We start from the raw sequence: 16494 nt of genomic DNA, 5'->3' as shown, positions 1-16494 counted from the left end.
TAAAATTCGAAATTATGGCATATAAAAACATTTTTTTATTTATCAAGAAATCGTAGGTGAAGGTTGCGAACAGTAATACAGCTGTTGCAATGTGGTGGCCGTTAGGTCGACTAATTTTTCTTACATCAATTGTACACATTTGATACTTCATGAAAGTAATTAGTGGAAAAATTTTAAGTCAGAATATGATCCAATCTTAAAATTCACATAGATAAGTACCCAATACGGCTAACACCTCATTAAGATCTTATTTTTATTAAACCGAATGTGTTCGGATTTTGTCGGTGGTGCTCGCTTGCAAGATGCTGCAGTTATTATTAACTCAATCCTGAGTATTTCTGTTTCAGTGGTTTAAGTAGTACGTTGGAAGTAGTAAGTCAATAGAAATTGAAATTTTGCTTTAGTAGACGTTTCTTTGATTACTTCATTAATTTGTACGTAAGAAAATAAATATAAGTGGCACTCAATACAGTAAGTTAATTACATTAGATTAGAGTAAATATAATTCTTGTTAGGTAGTTTGACGTAAATTTAATTTTAGGCATTTCTTTTCTCTTCCTGGGAGCTTTTTACAACTCTGTCCGGTGATGGAGAGAGTTGTCCGTAACGAGAAATCATTGTCCGGAGTCCGGCGTTGGACTGAAAAAGCTCCAGGCGCCTATAATCTTAAATGTTGATACGCCTTAAATTAAAGGCTTCCTTTGCTTTTTTAAAACTATCAAAGTTTAATAAGATTTTTCTTTTCAAATTTACTTGGTTAATTTTACTATCGAGACCGGATTACATTCTCACCCAAAGAATAAGAAGTAACTACAATTATATTTTTGGGTTCTAGGTTTGGAACCGCTTATGCTGTCTTATGAAAGTGTTGTTTATTTTTATTAAGACGTCATTGTTCTGTTTTTTTTTTTATTTAATTAAGTTATGCTATAAATAAAACAAATGCATTATACCAAAATAACTTCATGTTAACAGAAGAAAGATTTTTACACATTGGTAAGTTTATTTCTTTGAAAACATTTCAAAATTGAGTGTTTACCTAGACTGAAACATTAAATCTGCATGCTACAATCACTGTGTTACTTAAATTAAAGTTTCAGTCGAAACCCACAACCATAATTTTAATATGTCAATACATATAACTACTGTCCAGCAATACAATGCAGATTTCCCTTCTAAATATTAACGGATATTAAGAGCAAAACCAAGACTTTCTGGTTATTGAAATTTCTAAAATCGGCTAGATCTTATTTTCAATGGCACAACACTTATTTAAAGGATTGAAAAGTCTTGTAACCAGCTTAGCCCATTAGATTTTCTTTCTACATTCTTTTCTTTAAGTAGCATGGAAAACTTAGTCTCTTCCTTGGGATTTTGGGAAATATAGCTTGTATTGAGTTTTGTGGGTTGGAAGTTAGCTGTAGGTAATCAAGTTGCAATTTCATGAGCTAATACTGATACTTTTATAGTTGAAAGTGTCGAAAAATTGTAAATCACACAGAAGAAACAGAAAACTGTTTTCTGTAACTCAATCAACACACATAGCCACACCCTGAAGAGGGCAAAAAAAAATTGCCGAAACGTTGGCAAAAAGCCGAACTGTTTTTTGTTCTGGACCAATTTCCTCGCTAATTTGTATCTTTATATATAAATATTTTATAGTCACTAAAAGTCAATACAAAATTTACCAGTACTGGGGTATCTTACGCACAGTTAATTTAATGAAAACTTTGAATATCGACTTGCAGTGCGTTATTAGAGTGGTTGCATGCAAATAAACGATTTGTAAAAAAAAAAGTTGAAAAATCTCAGGAGAATGGTGACAAAATACCTTCACCGGCCCTGCAAACGACTTTAAACAGAGTAGCTGTCAATTTAATATTAGTCCTGGAAAACGTTTCTTTCAAGTCTGAACAGTTTTGCATTAATCAAGAGTAATTTTACGTTACAAACTTTGGAATGATGTGCATACACATCGCTAGAAAAAAAAAACGGACTAAAGATTGGAGAAAAGAAGGTTTTAAAACAAATATTTACTTGAGGCCAGTCAAACTTGACTGACAGTCCAACTTGATTGATAATTGCTCACCACTTCCTCGCTCATTTCAAATAACAGGAGTAGAATATTATTTCCCCATGAAATTTAGATAGCAGCACAATCTAAAGTAGCGTAATATTTGAATCATATCTTATTATTAGCGGGGCTTCTATTTGCTTAAAACTATAGTTGATAAACTACCCATCTCTTCGTTCTAATTCTTAGAGTTGTCTTAACAATTGAACTTTAAATTTCTAGTTACGGCAGTATCCACAAGAAGATAAAGCAGTGCAATTCTAGCACTTAATATTCCTCTATATAAAAAAAAGTAGAATCGATTCATGTATTTTATGATATAAAATTAAACAAGATAAATACATTCAAGTGTCAGTCAGTTCAAGATTATGTTGATCAGTGGCCAAAGGTATTGATGATAAGTGAGTAGTGTTCAAGATTAATTTTTATTATGATTACCTTTTTATAATTTGTTTATTGAATGTAATTTACAGTATCTTTTTTCTCTCTTTCTGCTTAATTTTAAAAGAATTTCCATTTTCATTTCTAGGTAGGTAAATAATCGTGTTACACGCATATATTGGAAGAAATGATTCTATTTTTAGATAGGGCTGGTTACAAGTTTGAATGTTTTAAAAAATAAGGTAATTATATGACATTTTTAATTCATTTTTGAGCTCGGAGAAATAAATATTTCATATTTATTTAGGAAAAGTTGCTAAGTTGCAACTTTGATCACATAGTGCCCATAGCAATTTTTAAAAAAACTAACAAGTTTCTAAAGATTAAATAAAGCTTTTTTAAATAAAGTGATTGCAGGAGATGCATAGAAAAACTGTTGTAACATTTACGATACAACCGATTTATACTTCTTTTATTTCTGTCCTATTTTCTGTTACAATTTTAGTTAAAGAAAGAATTGTGATCTTGCAGGTTTTCTATTTCAAGTTTTTACAGCAAATATCGTTTTCATGTCCTCCGAAAAGGAAAAAGTTACAATTTGCAAATTATATTAGCATGTTTTTGGAAATGATCAGCATTAGTTAAAAACGGGAAATCGCGAATGTTCAAATTAATCATTGATTAATTTATTGACAAAAATTTGTCAATCGATATACGACTTTACTAAATTTATTTTTTCTTCTTCTGGTATTTTTTCTCGATAAAGAATACTCAAAGATTTTCTTCTTTTCATCTGTTCGAGCGCATATAACTTTTATTTGAACATTTTCCCAGAAAAATACTTCTTAAGGGGGAGATGCTAGTTAAGCTGCCCTCTGCAAAAAGTGCAATCAAATATATTGATGAGTGGCAATTACCTGCTATATTAATGGTAATTAAATGTGTTGGTAAAATTTCAAATAAGTTATAAATCTATTGAGTTGAAGTGCTAAATAAATTTTGTGATTTATTGTTTCTCTCACAGTTTAGGTTTAAAGTGAAAATTAAAAAATTGCATTATGTAAATTGCGACAAGAGAGAATCATTAAATGTTACTTAAAAGTTACGTTTGTTATTTCAGGCAAATAATTATTTATTCTCGCGTTTCTTTTTACCACAGAGCTGTTTATTCTCCTCAATGTTTGCATACAGATAAGAAATATGAATTATTAAAAAAACAATACAAAAAAAAAACACGAATATTGCATATAAATTACTTGTATTTTATTGTTAAACTGATAACATAGTAATTGTGTTTTTGGCCAAAAAAGCCAAGGTTCTATTTAACTGTTTTTTTACTCGCATTATGAGTAAGAGCCTATTTTTCCACAAAATTCGTCCCATATGATTTCTCAATTCTTATCTTATGTGTATTTTTTTTTTAATACAAGTTTCCGAAGTTCAAAAATTTATTTTGAAGTGATTAAAAAAAAAGTCTGAAAGGTTTCTATTTAAAAAAAAAATCAAGCTTCAATTATCTGTCATTTTTTTCCTTTATTTTCTTTCCTTGTAACATAACATATGACAAAATTAATCATAACATTCACCTTGTTTAAACACTTTAGTTTAGAAGTCAAATTAATTTACTTTTATCAGAGATTAATGTAATACATCAATTTCTGGTATGTGATAAGAGAGTGTAGCAAATAGAAGTTAAGACTTTTGGCGTGGACTTTTATACGGCTAAACACTCCATGTAGCAGTTAGCTCTTCCGAAAGTACATAATATTCGTTTTCCAATAATATAAAAATGTGATTGATCTTCGAATGGCCCTCCACTTGTAGGAGCTGAATGGGTTTTGTGCTGCAGCATCGCTCAGATTCTTTGAAGTATTGTGGGAACCCTTCCGTATCAATAGTTGGCGTTCTCATGCTATTTTAAAGGTTTTTTTTTTTTTACAAGTAAAGATGTCCAAGGAAATTGACTAATACATAACATCAAATACGTACTTTCTACGATTTTTCCATTTTCGAACTATGATGACCTTATATTCACACATATTTGTGTTCAAAGGTCTCAAAATTAAAACAAATTCGTTGGTAAAAACAAGTGATGTTATTTAAAATGATTTAATAGACTGTTGGGCTGCAATTTAAGAGAAAAACCAGTTCAGTTTCAATTAGCAAAGAGATGTGAATAGGTAAATTCAACTAAATTCAAGGCTGAATGGATATTTCATAAATTTCGATATCTTATTGTCATTTTGGAGACAAAAATTGTAGATTTCAATCAATCACTCCACAAACTGCTTTTCTCCAGTAATATAATTGGAATAATTTTCTTACACGATAGAATTTTTTTCTTTAAGTATAGTTTCACCTTTACTATGAAATTGTAGGAACTTATCGTTGGTTTGTTTAAATAATGATTTACGGATTTACGAAATTTCATTCAAAAAAAACTTAGAAACATCCATCTTTAGATAAGAGTTGTCTGGTGCCTCTGATTGGGCTATGGCTAGAGAATTGCTAGGAAAAAAAAGGGGAACAGCAGTTTGGTATATCGCTATGTGTTGGCATTCCTTCCTCCAAACATTCTACCTTTATGTTTGGTGGATGACTCCTTTTGGTTGCCTTTTAGTGTGGTACTGGGGATTACCATAATCTCCGCTATTGGGTCTCATAACATCTCGTTTCGCCTGTTCCAATTATTGTAATTATCCCTCTGGGAAGGACTTTGAGGAAGTAGCGATTGGAATTTTTTCCCTCAGTACCCTTATCACATATAAATAGGATTAAATGAGTTGCTGAGTTGAGAAATGCGAATTTCTTTAAGGATTTCTTTTAGAACTCATGCCCGTGATTTTTCTCTTTTCTGTGTGTTCTATATTTTTTACACCTATAAGTTTTACAAGTGAATGAAATAAGTTACCAACAGTTTGTATTTAATGGAATGCTCAGAAGATTAGTTACTACAGTGAGTACTGTATAGTAAGATAATATCGCATGAGTCTTCACTCTAAATTTTAAAAAACAAATAATAATAAACTTCATTAAACGTAAGCTAGTATAAGTGGCGCTGCTCGATAGAAATGGAAACAGCCTTGAAGAATAGTGTCACATATTACTCTTAATTAGATCTGTTCAACGAGAATCTACTGTTAAGAATTATTATGAGGTTTTCCTATTTTTATTTTTGTTTCTTCTGTTTTTTTGCAATTAGAATAACTTGTGTTAATTGTCTGTTTTTTAAAATGACATAACGTACAAGCAAATATTTTTCTAAATAGATTATTGTGTTGACAAGTTAAATAGGCTTTATTAATAGGACAATCACAAGTTTTGCAGTCAGTTACATACTTGTGCCTCTTTATCTAACATGTTTATGTGTTTACATTTCATTACTGTTAAGATGACACAGGATAAACACTGAACTTATTTATTAGATGGTAACAAAGACACTTTTTTCTCTTTTTTTTTGGTTAATAATTGTGAAATTGATAAACAAAACTTTTTTTTTCCATGATTGTTATATCTTTGTGATGTAATCTTTAATTAATATTTACGCTTTCAGATTAATTAGCAATAAGATTGCTTTGTAGTTGTGCTCAAGGAAATGTCGTATTAGCATATCTTTTTTTACATTAAAAGAAAATATGAAGTTCAAACTAAGATTAGGTGAATAATATTTTACATTTTCTTTTTTAAACATGGCTTTTTTTTTTAATTACTATTCAGAAAAAAAACTATTGCTAAAATTTTTAGGATTCACAGTACTAATTTTAAGCTTGCCAAATGTGTATTGCAATGTACAAGAGTGTCTTTGCAATGTGAGAGACAATCTGACAAGTTGCACATGTGAAGGGAATGTTCCTGATTTACCAAATCATTTAGCTGATGGTGATGTTCAGGTTTTGTAAGTGTTAAACTTTTTTTTTTATGCCAATTATTGATTTATTTATTTATTTTTTTTTTTTACGCTAGAGGAAGATTGCAATTGTACACGTTTAACGGTTCCCTTGTTTATGAAAAAGTGGTTTTTAGAAGTTTGACAAATCTGTGTTAATAATTAATCAGCTGTCAAATGGTATCCAGGGAACAGTGAGCGTACCCTACTTGGTCAATAGTATCGCCATTATCCGTTGATATTGGCAATGATATTGAAGTGAAGCTTCAAGTATGATGAGAATGAATCTATTTATTTTTATGCATTTATTCATCAATTTTTATTGACAATAAGTTTGATCGTATAGAAAATGATTTAGAATGGGAAGTAATAAAGTTCGTACAATTAATAGCCAGAATGAAGATGTTTTACTATCAATATTCAATTTTACTGCAAAAGTCTGAGCGATTGTCGATTCGAAGAAAATTAAGATTAGATTCTTTTTGTGATTATTTTGTATTTAATTGGTGAAATGTTGGTATTAATTTATGAGCTTCCGTCCCCCCGTTTTTATCAGATTATTTTTATCATAAATTTTTTGGCCAAATTTTAAGTTTAGTTCATTATAATTTCAGATCAGTTGCTTACGGAACTATGAAAAATATATCTACGACTTCTTTGAGGAATTACAAAGAATCTTTGTTGGAGTTGTAAGTATTAATTATTAAAGCTGTATGCGGCCCCTGAGTTAATTTTTTGTGGCCCATAATGTTCTGAAATAAAATGAAAATAGAAAAAATTGTTACGAAGGAAATATCGCTTATGGGACATCAAGGCAATGCCGTACCCACAATTCCCTCCCTCGTTAACCCTTTAGCTACTGAAGACGAGTACATACGTGGCCCAGTGCCTTACCTGGAGGCCTGCGGGCGTGTATAAACACGCTGTTCCAGTTCCGGCGACGTATGGAAGCGATATGTCTGCCACTCTAAGTGGAATTCTAGAATGATGAGACAAAAAGAAGTAGGAATTCCAAAATATATTCTTATGTTCTCACTCTTTGAATCCATATATAGCAAAACTGGTACGAGAAAAGCAATGGCAAGTTTCGAGTAAAAAAAAAAGATTATAATAAAATGTAAATGTGTTGTGCCTATCGTGAATCTTGCCTGTAGCACCAATTGGCCCGTGTTTTAATTGAGTTTGACATCCCTGTCATAAAGTTATAGGTTTAACAAGAAGGTACTGTTTTTTTGAATCTGTAATGTCCAGGCATCTATAGTAGTTTCGGGCTACAATAAGAATGATGACTACTTGATTCTTTAGGCTTAAAAACTTCGTCTTAACTTCGACAATCCAATTTAAACTTATCCAGTGATTTTGCCTAATTCATTTGTATATTACATGCCTACAACATTTTTATAACTTTTCGTCGAGGTCAAATCTCATAAGATTTTAAAAATTATTCCTTGACTATTAGCATTTAGAATTAAATGTCTTTAAAATTGGGATACTTTTGTTTGAAACACCTATTATGATTACTAGATGGTTTCTTGTGTAGAGCTTTGTTATTCTTTGAGATAGTATTTAAATTAGCAAATTCTCTTAATAGTAACAGTGCCAGTTTTAAAAATTGTAGTTTTCGATTATTTTCATTTCTTTTTTTTCATCTAGAGCAATCATACGTATGAATCATTTGACTCACATTGAAGACGGAGCTTTGGATGAAATGCCTCAAATAAAATTGTTGTGAGTACGCATGTGTAAATAAAATTCATTGCCATAATTATTTTGAAAAGTAATTTAATTTAGATAATAAATTATAATTCATGTTACAGTTCAGTATTTAAGGCTAAAAAATGCAAAACATTTTATTAAATTTGCTTCTTCTTATTCAATGTAATGTCCCTCATTTTCTGCTCTGAAGAAGGAAATAAATATTCCGGAATATTTGCAGTATCTTACAGCTCAAATAATATCAATTTCGTCAATAATTATTTCAATAATAAGGTTAATAACACAAATTTCCTCTTCTAGAAGAATTGTTCACACGTTTCTTCGTCGATTGCCTAAAATTAAGGATTTGGGCAAAATAAGACCACTACATATTGTGTAAGTAAATTTTTATTATCAACTGAATATTACTCAATTATACAGAATATTATAATTTACAAAAAAAAAAAAAAAAATTCCAGAGATTTTGAGAGCAACATGATAGAGACATTGGAATCTAATAATATTGCTATAACCACTGAACAATTGTAAGAGATTTCACATAATTTGGATTGAGTTTATGTAGACACTATTATTTACAAATCCACGTCTCTTAAAATAACTTTTGTTTGTTTATGTTTCAGATTTCTGGATTATAATAGAATAACAACTATACAAGGTTGGGCATTTGAAGGATCACAGATTGGAAAACTGTAAATAGATATAGATTTTTCTAATTTATGTTACAAACGTCTAGATATATATTTTTTATTTATTTATTTATTTTTTAAATCCCGCGTAAGGAAAATGTTCGAGCCAGTTTTCAATTTTGAACTCTCTTCTTTAATAAATATTTTATAGTCTTGAGAATATAAGTGATTTTCACCATTTTTTTCAATGAGAGTACTCAGAATTACTCAAGAACGGAAAATTACAGAAAACTCAAATTCTATGTTGGGTTTATGTTCATTCAGAAGTGCCTCTTTACTCAATCATTTTTTTTTGTTATGTTTTCTCAAAAAAGATTCTAACGAGTTTCTTTAATTTTTGGTATACTTATGGCCCTTACTTATAGAAAAATAATTTTTATTTGAGAAATTTTTTCCAGAAAAGCAAATGCTCTTTAAAAATCTTTTAAGTGAATTCATAACTATGTTAAAAAAGAATTAAATTAAGATTAAAAATTTGTTGCAAACCGGGTTGACTAATTGTAAATGCAACTTTTCTGAAAATATTTTTCAGCTTTTTCTTATTTTTTTTCCAAAAATGGTTCTATTAATTTTTTTTAAACATAGTACGTACACTACATAAATGTACGTCTATTACTTTATTTTTTTCTGGGTACTAATTTAAGCAGGGAGACAGAGGTGAAGATAAGCTCTTCTTTAAAAAACTGTGTCGAAGTACAGGTTTTAATTGTATTGTTGTACTTGCCAAAAAGTTTTTAATAACTTTTAACCTTTTACCTTGGTTTGAAACTTACTTTACAAGTTTACCCATCTATTTCAGTTAGGTTCAGATGTAACTTCAGGTTTCAAAAATTGATTTAATTTTGTAATTAAGGTTAGAAAAAAATGTGTGTAATTGTATGATTGTTCATGATAGATTTTTTTTTTTTTTTTTCAGAAGTTTCCGAGGCAACAGATTTCTGAAGGATCTATCTAAGGACGCTTTTAGTGGGCTTAAAAGTTTGAGAGATTTGTAAGTATTATTACTATGCTTTAAAATTGCAATTTATGTATATCCATTAATTTTAAAACATTTTATAGATTAAAAGATAGATAAAAAGATTTGTCTTGCTTTGTTTTAGAGATCTGTCTGAAACAGCGATACAGTATTTACCTACTTCTGGCCTAGAGGAATTAGAAGTACTTGTAATTACAAATACTCCTTCTTTGAAAACTATCCCTTCCATCTACGATCTTACCGTATGCACACTGTATTTTTTATTATTATTATTTTCTGTCCTTTGATCTAGAAAACTGCAGGTTTTATTCCTGTATCATTTTAACATTAGATTCCTTCAAATTAGAGTTTCGCAACCTTTTTTCAATTTGCCAAATTACCAAATTCTATATTTCACTTCGTTCGGCACGCCTAAAAGTTCCCAGTTTCTTGCAGAACATTTTCTAAACTTTTTTTTTACGCATAAATTCAGTTATTTTGTGCTTTATGCTAAAGTGTTACAATCGTCCTTCGAAATTCCCTTCTTTAACAATTTTTTCTTGTTTTTTGTTGTATTTATTAACGAGTTTTACTACTACTCTCGTGTATGTACTCAACCTGTAGCTTGAATGATTAAACTTTCACCCAGGTTTTTTAGAAAGAGTATCGGTAGCCGGCAGTCAGGGATGTCTTCTCATATGTTGTGCCAATATAAGCTTTTCTTTGAATTCCATCCATGTTATTTTGAAGAATGCCCAAATTCATTGAAACTGGAAGGATGCTAGATAACGTAAATCCCCTAGTAACACCAGGTAACTGCCTGCCCAGCTCTCCAATGAAACCCTAGGAAGGCGCTGGCAATCGTTGATGGCAACATATCTCCTCTTCTCAACAGCTCAAAATGAAGTGTGTCGGCAGTTGGAATCAGCATTCGAAGATATTTCGAAGAAGAACCCAAAATTCAAAGAAACTAAGAATATGCTCATTGAAACTCGAACAGAGGCAAGAAGTGAAAGTGCCGTAGCACATCGGTTGCGGAACTCTATTTTAAATAATTAAATCTTATTAGGATGTACGAATAAAGGTCGTTTGATGTAATGTAGTGCTCATTTTTTTTAAATTCGTGATCAGTACGGAGCTTGGATGAAGAAATAAGTATATTTCTGTCTCGAACTGTTAGATAGGTTTCTATCTCTCCATTAAATTCTTCGTCTCTAATGTCGCAGTTATAAAAATAAAAGCAAAGCAAAAATTTCTTCTTAGAATTTGGGTCAATCTTGTTAAATCAAAATGGTGAAAAAAAATTAGTTTTTTTTCCTATTCGTATTTAATCAAAATAGTGTAAAAAAAGTTTGTGCTAAAGCAGAATTGGATGTATTCGTTTCTTCAATCGCTCATGAAGGCTTTGGCCATTTTGAATAACCTTTTCAATAGGGTTGCATGGAGGTTGCAATATGTTTGTCGTCATTAAGTTGTAATTTCTAGACAAATATTAAGGATCTTTTCCTTTGAAAAAATTAGTGATTTTAAGGTTTTACCGATGATTTAGCACTGTTTCTATTCAATTTACATTATTAAATAATAATTAAAAGAAGTTATATTATTTTACTTTGTAAAATTTCGAAATTAACTCAAAAAAAAAAAAATCTATTTGTTTCAGCATCTAAAGAAGGCATATCTCACCTATTTCTTCCATTGTTGTGCGTTTCATTATCCAGAAAGACATGATCCCGCCAGACACCAGGTGTGAATATTTTATTTATTTTTTTAATTTAATTTAAAGTGTTAACATTAGAAGTTATCGCCGGATCAAAGCGTCCTTATTCATTCTGGCCGGCCTCCGGACAGAATTCTGACTAAATGACCATCTCTGGATAGTTACCTCTGGGAGATCTCTAATAATAGTAAATCTTTAAAATGTTTATTTTATTTTGAACAGAAATACTTAGAAGCTATGAGAAAATTTTGTAGTAATAGTGTTGAGAGAAAAGCAAGAAGTATTGATGATGGTGGATTTAGAGAATTTGAACATGATTATATTGAAGCTGGAACTCACAATCATACAATTTTCAAACAGAATTATACAGAAGGTAAACATTGTTATTTTATTATAATGAAATTTATTGCCTAACATTTGCCTGTTTGTACACATACGTTTTCACTTATCATCATTCTTCTCTACTGAAAAAAAAAGAAGATATGTGGAGATTTCATTTCGATAATGATGAAGAACACATGATTCACGAAATGTTTCATAACCAGTCTGCAGAATTACCAAATACTAAAGTTCATGTTACCTGTGGGAATCTAACAAAGAGGCAAGTGTAAAAATTATAATCTTGGTTGTTTGTAAATAAACTTGATTTTAGACCTTTTTAAACCCAGTGGTTTTCAAAACTTCAGAATGTATTCTCGGTTATAAATGAAATCCCTACTCTAGTTCTAAGTTGAATGATTAGTGTTTTGTTAGGTTCATAGAATATTCCTACGAATTCCCAAAAAAAAGTGTTAAATAGCCAAAAGCATATAATGTGCAGTACCATTCTCTCGAAAATGACAGTACAAAACTGAAATTGCATTTTTTTTCGAATATTCCCAGCGTTCTTCAATAATTTGTCCCAGAACTTTAATCTTTGGCCTGTAACCACAATTATTAGCAAAAGAAACCTCCCATTCCCATAATGTAATAGTTCTTAGGATTAAAACATTACTTCTATCTATGCATTTCGATGTTGTTTTTGGTGAGTCCAAACTCTGAAGATGTCAATCAAGACTATTATCTCGTACGAACACAATTCCACAAACTGATTTTTTCCCTTTGTTTCTGAAATTGCGTTCTAAAAAAAATCAAAAGATTTTCGACATATCAGAATTCGGAATCGAAAATAATCTCAGAAAGTACAGTCGTTTAGATGTGCTACGCCTACAATTGATTTTTTTTTTTGTTACTAATCTGGATTTACTTTGAAAATCACTGATTTGGTTTTAATCTCCTTTTTTTTTTGTAATTAAATTGAAATGTGTGGATAATGGTAGGCTTCAGGAGTGATCATTTGTTTTTGATGATGCAGCAATGATCGCAATGAAGCTCAGAAATTAAGGGTTCTTGAGATGTTGTCACTCTTAAGGTTAAAATAGGAACACTTTAGTCTGCTCCGGTTAGGCAAAATTTAATCATGAATAATTCTTATGTCTAAATTAATCATGACTCAATTTCGTTTAACCCTGGAGCGTTCTGTTTTAATAAATAATTTTCTTGTTTCACAAGAAGATGCAGCTTCTTTTTGCATTCGACAACAGTGGCACAAACACTGTCTGAAGTGACCACGTCTGATCCGAACCTAAATACATTGCGTGTAGTTGTATTAAAAAAGATTACCAACTATTTGTTAACAAGCTATTCATAAAACGCCCACAATATATTACCAATTTCAGATAACCCAGCAGTTTAACTGAAATATAACATGAAAAAAAACTCAATCAAAAAACAAAAACAAACAAATATATACTCGTGCCGTAAAAAACCAGGAGCAAAGTACGTTGCTGGCCAGTGGCTGACCCATTGAACCCATGTGAAGATATGCTATCCTGGGTATGGCTGAGGATATCTGTGTGGATCGTGCTGACCACAGCACTACTAGGGAACACTACAGTACTGTTAGTGCTGGCTACCACATCGCACGATCGTTCATTGCCGAGGATGTTGATGTCCCATCTGGCTACAGCAGATCTCTCCATGGCTATATACTTACTACTGCTGGCGATAATGGACCTTGTATCCGTGGATGAATATTTCAATTATGCTGCCGCTTGGCAATTAGGTGAGTTCAGTGTGATTTCTTTCTCTTATTGGCTTAAAAAAAAAAAATAATCCTCAACCTTACGATGTAGAGTGTCACCAAAACAAGAAACGTTGTTTGTCTCTTTGGCCAGCGCCAACATTTTAAGATTCTAGCCATCAGCCTATTCCTCTTTTCTTGTTTCCCGTTGTTTACATCATCTATCCAAATTATCCTTTCTCGTTGTCGGAGTTGACTAAAATAAACCATCTCCATTATGCTCTTTCCATTAATCGGAAAAGCAGTTTGCATTTTAATGTGGATCTAATAGAGTTGTTTCTGATACGGTCTCTTGATCTTGTCTTTGACTTGTCGGTGAAACCTCATCTCTGTCTATCTGATATCAGCCTTGTCAGATAACTAATTCTTCGAGTGTTAATTCACAAATATTAATGTTTAAATTAAAATTGTCCATCACAATTGATAAACCTATTTTAGTCGAAATTGAATGGTTCGGTTGACATCTTGTTGTTATAACTTTAATTTACTTTTATTAAAATTTAAAAGTTAAAACTTTTCATTTGATACCTTCAATATTTATTTGAAAATCCGGCTGACGGATTACCAAGCCGTATACGCTTTTGTTTTGTTTTCAATTCTAAAGTTTGTAATTATTTTCAATAAAGTGTCTTATTATTATTATTATTATTATTATTATTATTATTTATTTGAAAACCTTAATTAATAATTAAGTCTGAAGTACTTGAATTAGGGGACGAACCCAACGATCTGCACAAAATTTTACTTTGCCTAATTCTATTAACTAATTTAATTGTTCTAAACTAATATTATATTTTCAGGTGCAGGATGTCAAATAGCAGGTTTCCTGACAGTGTTCAGCAGTCAGCTGTCATTGTTCACTCTTTCCTTGTTAACTATTGAAAGATGGTTTGCAATAAGGCATGCTTTGTATTCTCCGCTACTGAATATATCCAGAGCTTGTCGTATAATGTCTGTGGGTTGGTTATATTCTATTATAATGGCGGCCCTACCACTTCTGGGTATCAGCAGTTATTCTGCTACAAGGTAAGATAGGGTAGGGAGTGGTTGTAGGTTTTATCTTTGGCCATTCGAAACTTTCCCGCAACATAGTCGTCTCCTTCATACTTTTTTGCAATCCCTACCGTGATTTTTGTTGACTTCTTTGATCTGTGATCTCTTATTATTCCAGAAATCAAATTAAATTTGCAAATATAAGTTTTTTTTTCTGTCCTCCGACAATAATAATCCGCTATTGTATGTAAATCATATTTTCTTCAGCTACTATATCAATCCGTGTATTTTACACCCCTTATATACTTACATTTTCTTTTACGCACAAAATATAAGTTTTACGCACAATAATTATTAGTTAAAGTCATTTTCTATATTCTTCTGGTAAAATTGTTCAGGTTATCAATTTCTCTTTAATTTCTGTTCTTTTCTTAAATTATTCTTCTAATCTAATTTTATAAAAACCTTATACAATGTAAAGATAATTTTTTTTGTCTACAATGCTCACATTCTTACAGCATGATACCATTTCTCCTAAGCATCTATTCTTCTAAATATAATAAGTAATGCGTATATTATTAAATACTTTTAGAAATTAATGGATTACTTTTATTTCAGTATATGCTTGCCAATGGACACTCATGATTACCTTTCTGTAGGGTACATTCTAATATTGTTGGGTGGAGCGGCTTTAGCCTTTATCGTCATGTGCGTGTGCTACATACAGATCTACATGTCATTGTCGTACGAAACAAGACATTCGCGTAGTGAAGGGAACGTTGCCAGAAAGATTACTGTGTTGGTATTGACAAATCTAGCATGTTGGGCTCCGGTGGCATTTTTCTCTTTAACTGCCGTTTCTGGCTATCCATTGATCAATGTTACCCAATCGAAAATCTTGCTAGTATTCATCTATCCAATAAATTCATGCGCAAATCCATACCTATATGCAATATTGACCAAACAGTTCAGAAGAGATTTTATACTGTTACTGTCAAGGTTGGTTAAATAAATAGTTAATATGCTGCATTTTATATAGTTTTTGTTAAATTTTTTTTTTGTTGATTCAACATTAAAATAATATTGATTTTCAGACATGGATTATGTACGCGATATGCCCAAAGATATAAAGTTGGATATTCTAGGCCAACGTGCAATGGTACTCCAGCTACACCATTGACTTCCGATACCTGTTTATAACTTTAAGACAAATTGTAAAAAACCAACAGATTTTTATTTCATCTGTAACTAAAACTATTTGTATAATTTTTTGGTAATAAATCATTTCAAAGAAAATAATGTAAATTTCTAAAATTATTTATCTTGATACTCTTTAGGAAATGGATTTCTGCAGATATGCATTCAAACAGAACCTAACTGATGTAGGTAAAGAAGCATAGGTAAAACAGTCCTACCTAATAATTAAGATTCCCATCAAACATCTGGATGATCTTTGATATTTATGAGTTAAGAACGTAAGTTGATAAAACATCAAGTGAACTTGTTTGTACTTCAAATTTAAATTTAAGCCACGTATATAATGTATAATGAACATTCTCTTTATTTTAAAAACTCATTCAAATTGAAAAACTTCGCTTTACCCGAAGAAGTATTTCCAATAGACCAATAATATTCAATTAAAACTTGTAATAGTTAAATAGATGAATGATGTTTAAGAAATAGATTAGTTATTAACAAACTTAAATGCACTTAGAACGCATACGTTCCATAACTACCCAAAATAATCTGTAATAAGTTTATTAACGTGTTTATTTCTATAGAGTAAGGTGTTCTAAAAAGGCTAGTTAATCACCAACGAAGTTAAATTTCGTTTGCTCAGCTCTGACCAAAAAGACGAAAAACCTTTTTTAATTAAAGTTTAGTACGAAAAATTTCCATTATAGAGAACCACTAAACAGTTTATTCAAAACAAATTTATTATATGCATTATTTAGTAGGAGAAA

At 30.8% G+C, this 16494-nt stretch overlaps 1 protein-coding gene across 6 annotated transcripts; it reads left to right on the top strand.

The window, feature by feature from the left end:
- The first annotated feature begins 330 nt into the window (after positions 1 to 330).
- Positions 331 to 15829, top strand: LOC141454111 (lutropin-choriogonadotropic hormone receptor-like). Of its 6 annotated transcripts, none has more exons than XM_074127963.1 (19): positions 331 to 471; positions 2297 to 2475; positions 2604 to 2697; positions 6009 to 6112; positions 6200 to 6350; positions 6956 to 7030; positions 7995 to 8069; positions 8358 to 8432; positions 8516 to 8581; positions 8678 to 8746; positions 9660 to 9734; positions 9844 to 9961; positions 11359 to 11442; positions 11638 to 11788; positions 11893 to 12016; positions 13227 to 13519; positions 14338 to 14563; positions 15149 to 15529; positions 15625 to 15829. In XM_074127963.1, the coding sequence occupies exons 4-19, from the start codon at positions 6091 to 6093 to the stop codon at positions 15728 to 15730; spliced, it is 2091 nt and encodes a 696-aa protein (XP_073984064.1). In that variant the 5' UTR covers positions 331 to 471; positions 2297 to 2475; positions 2604 to 2697; positions 6009 to 6090; the 3' UTR covers positions 15731 to 15829. The 6 variants fall into 6 exon arrangements, with proteins under 6 accessions (XP_073984064.1, XP_073984065.1, XP_073984069.1 ...); XM_074127964.1 differs by lacking the exon at positions 331 to 471 and adding an exon at positions 978 to 996; XM_074127968.1 differs by lacking the exon at positions 331 to 471 and having other exon boundaries at positions 2239 to 2475; positions 8361 to 8432.
- The last annotated feature ends 665 nt before the right edge of the window (positions 15830 to 16494 follow it).

The sequence above is a fragment of the Rhodnius prolixus genome, unplaced genomic scaffold, assembly GCF_049639745.1.
Source record: "Rhodnius prolixus isolate KJV_2025 unplaced genomic scaffold, Rpr scaffold_9, whole genome shotgun sequence".
In the NCBI taxonomy this organism is placed as follows: domain Eukaryota; kingdom Metazoa; phylum Arthropoda; class Insecta; order Hemiptera; family Reduviidae; genus Rhodnius; species Rhodnius prolixus.
The sequence above is the reverse complement of the archived record's forward strand: the minus strand, read 5'-3'. Positions and strand labels throughout refer to the sequence as shown.

Coding starts and splice junctions, on each gene's coding strand:
- LOC141454111 (XM_074127963.1), top strand. CDS start 6,091: ATGAAGTTCAAACTAAGATTAG. Junction 6,351..6,955: donor GATGGTGATGTTCAGGTTTT/GTAAGTGTTAAA, acceptor TTATAATTTCAG/ATCAGTTGCTTACGGAACTA. Junction 8,070..8,357: donor ATGCCTCAAATAAAATTGTT/GTGAGTACGCAT, acceptor TTCCTCTTCTAG/AAGAATTGTTCACACGTTTC.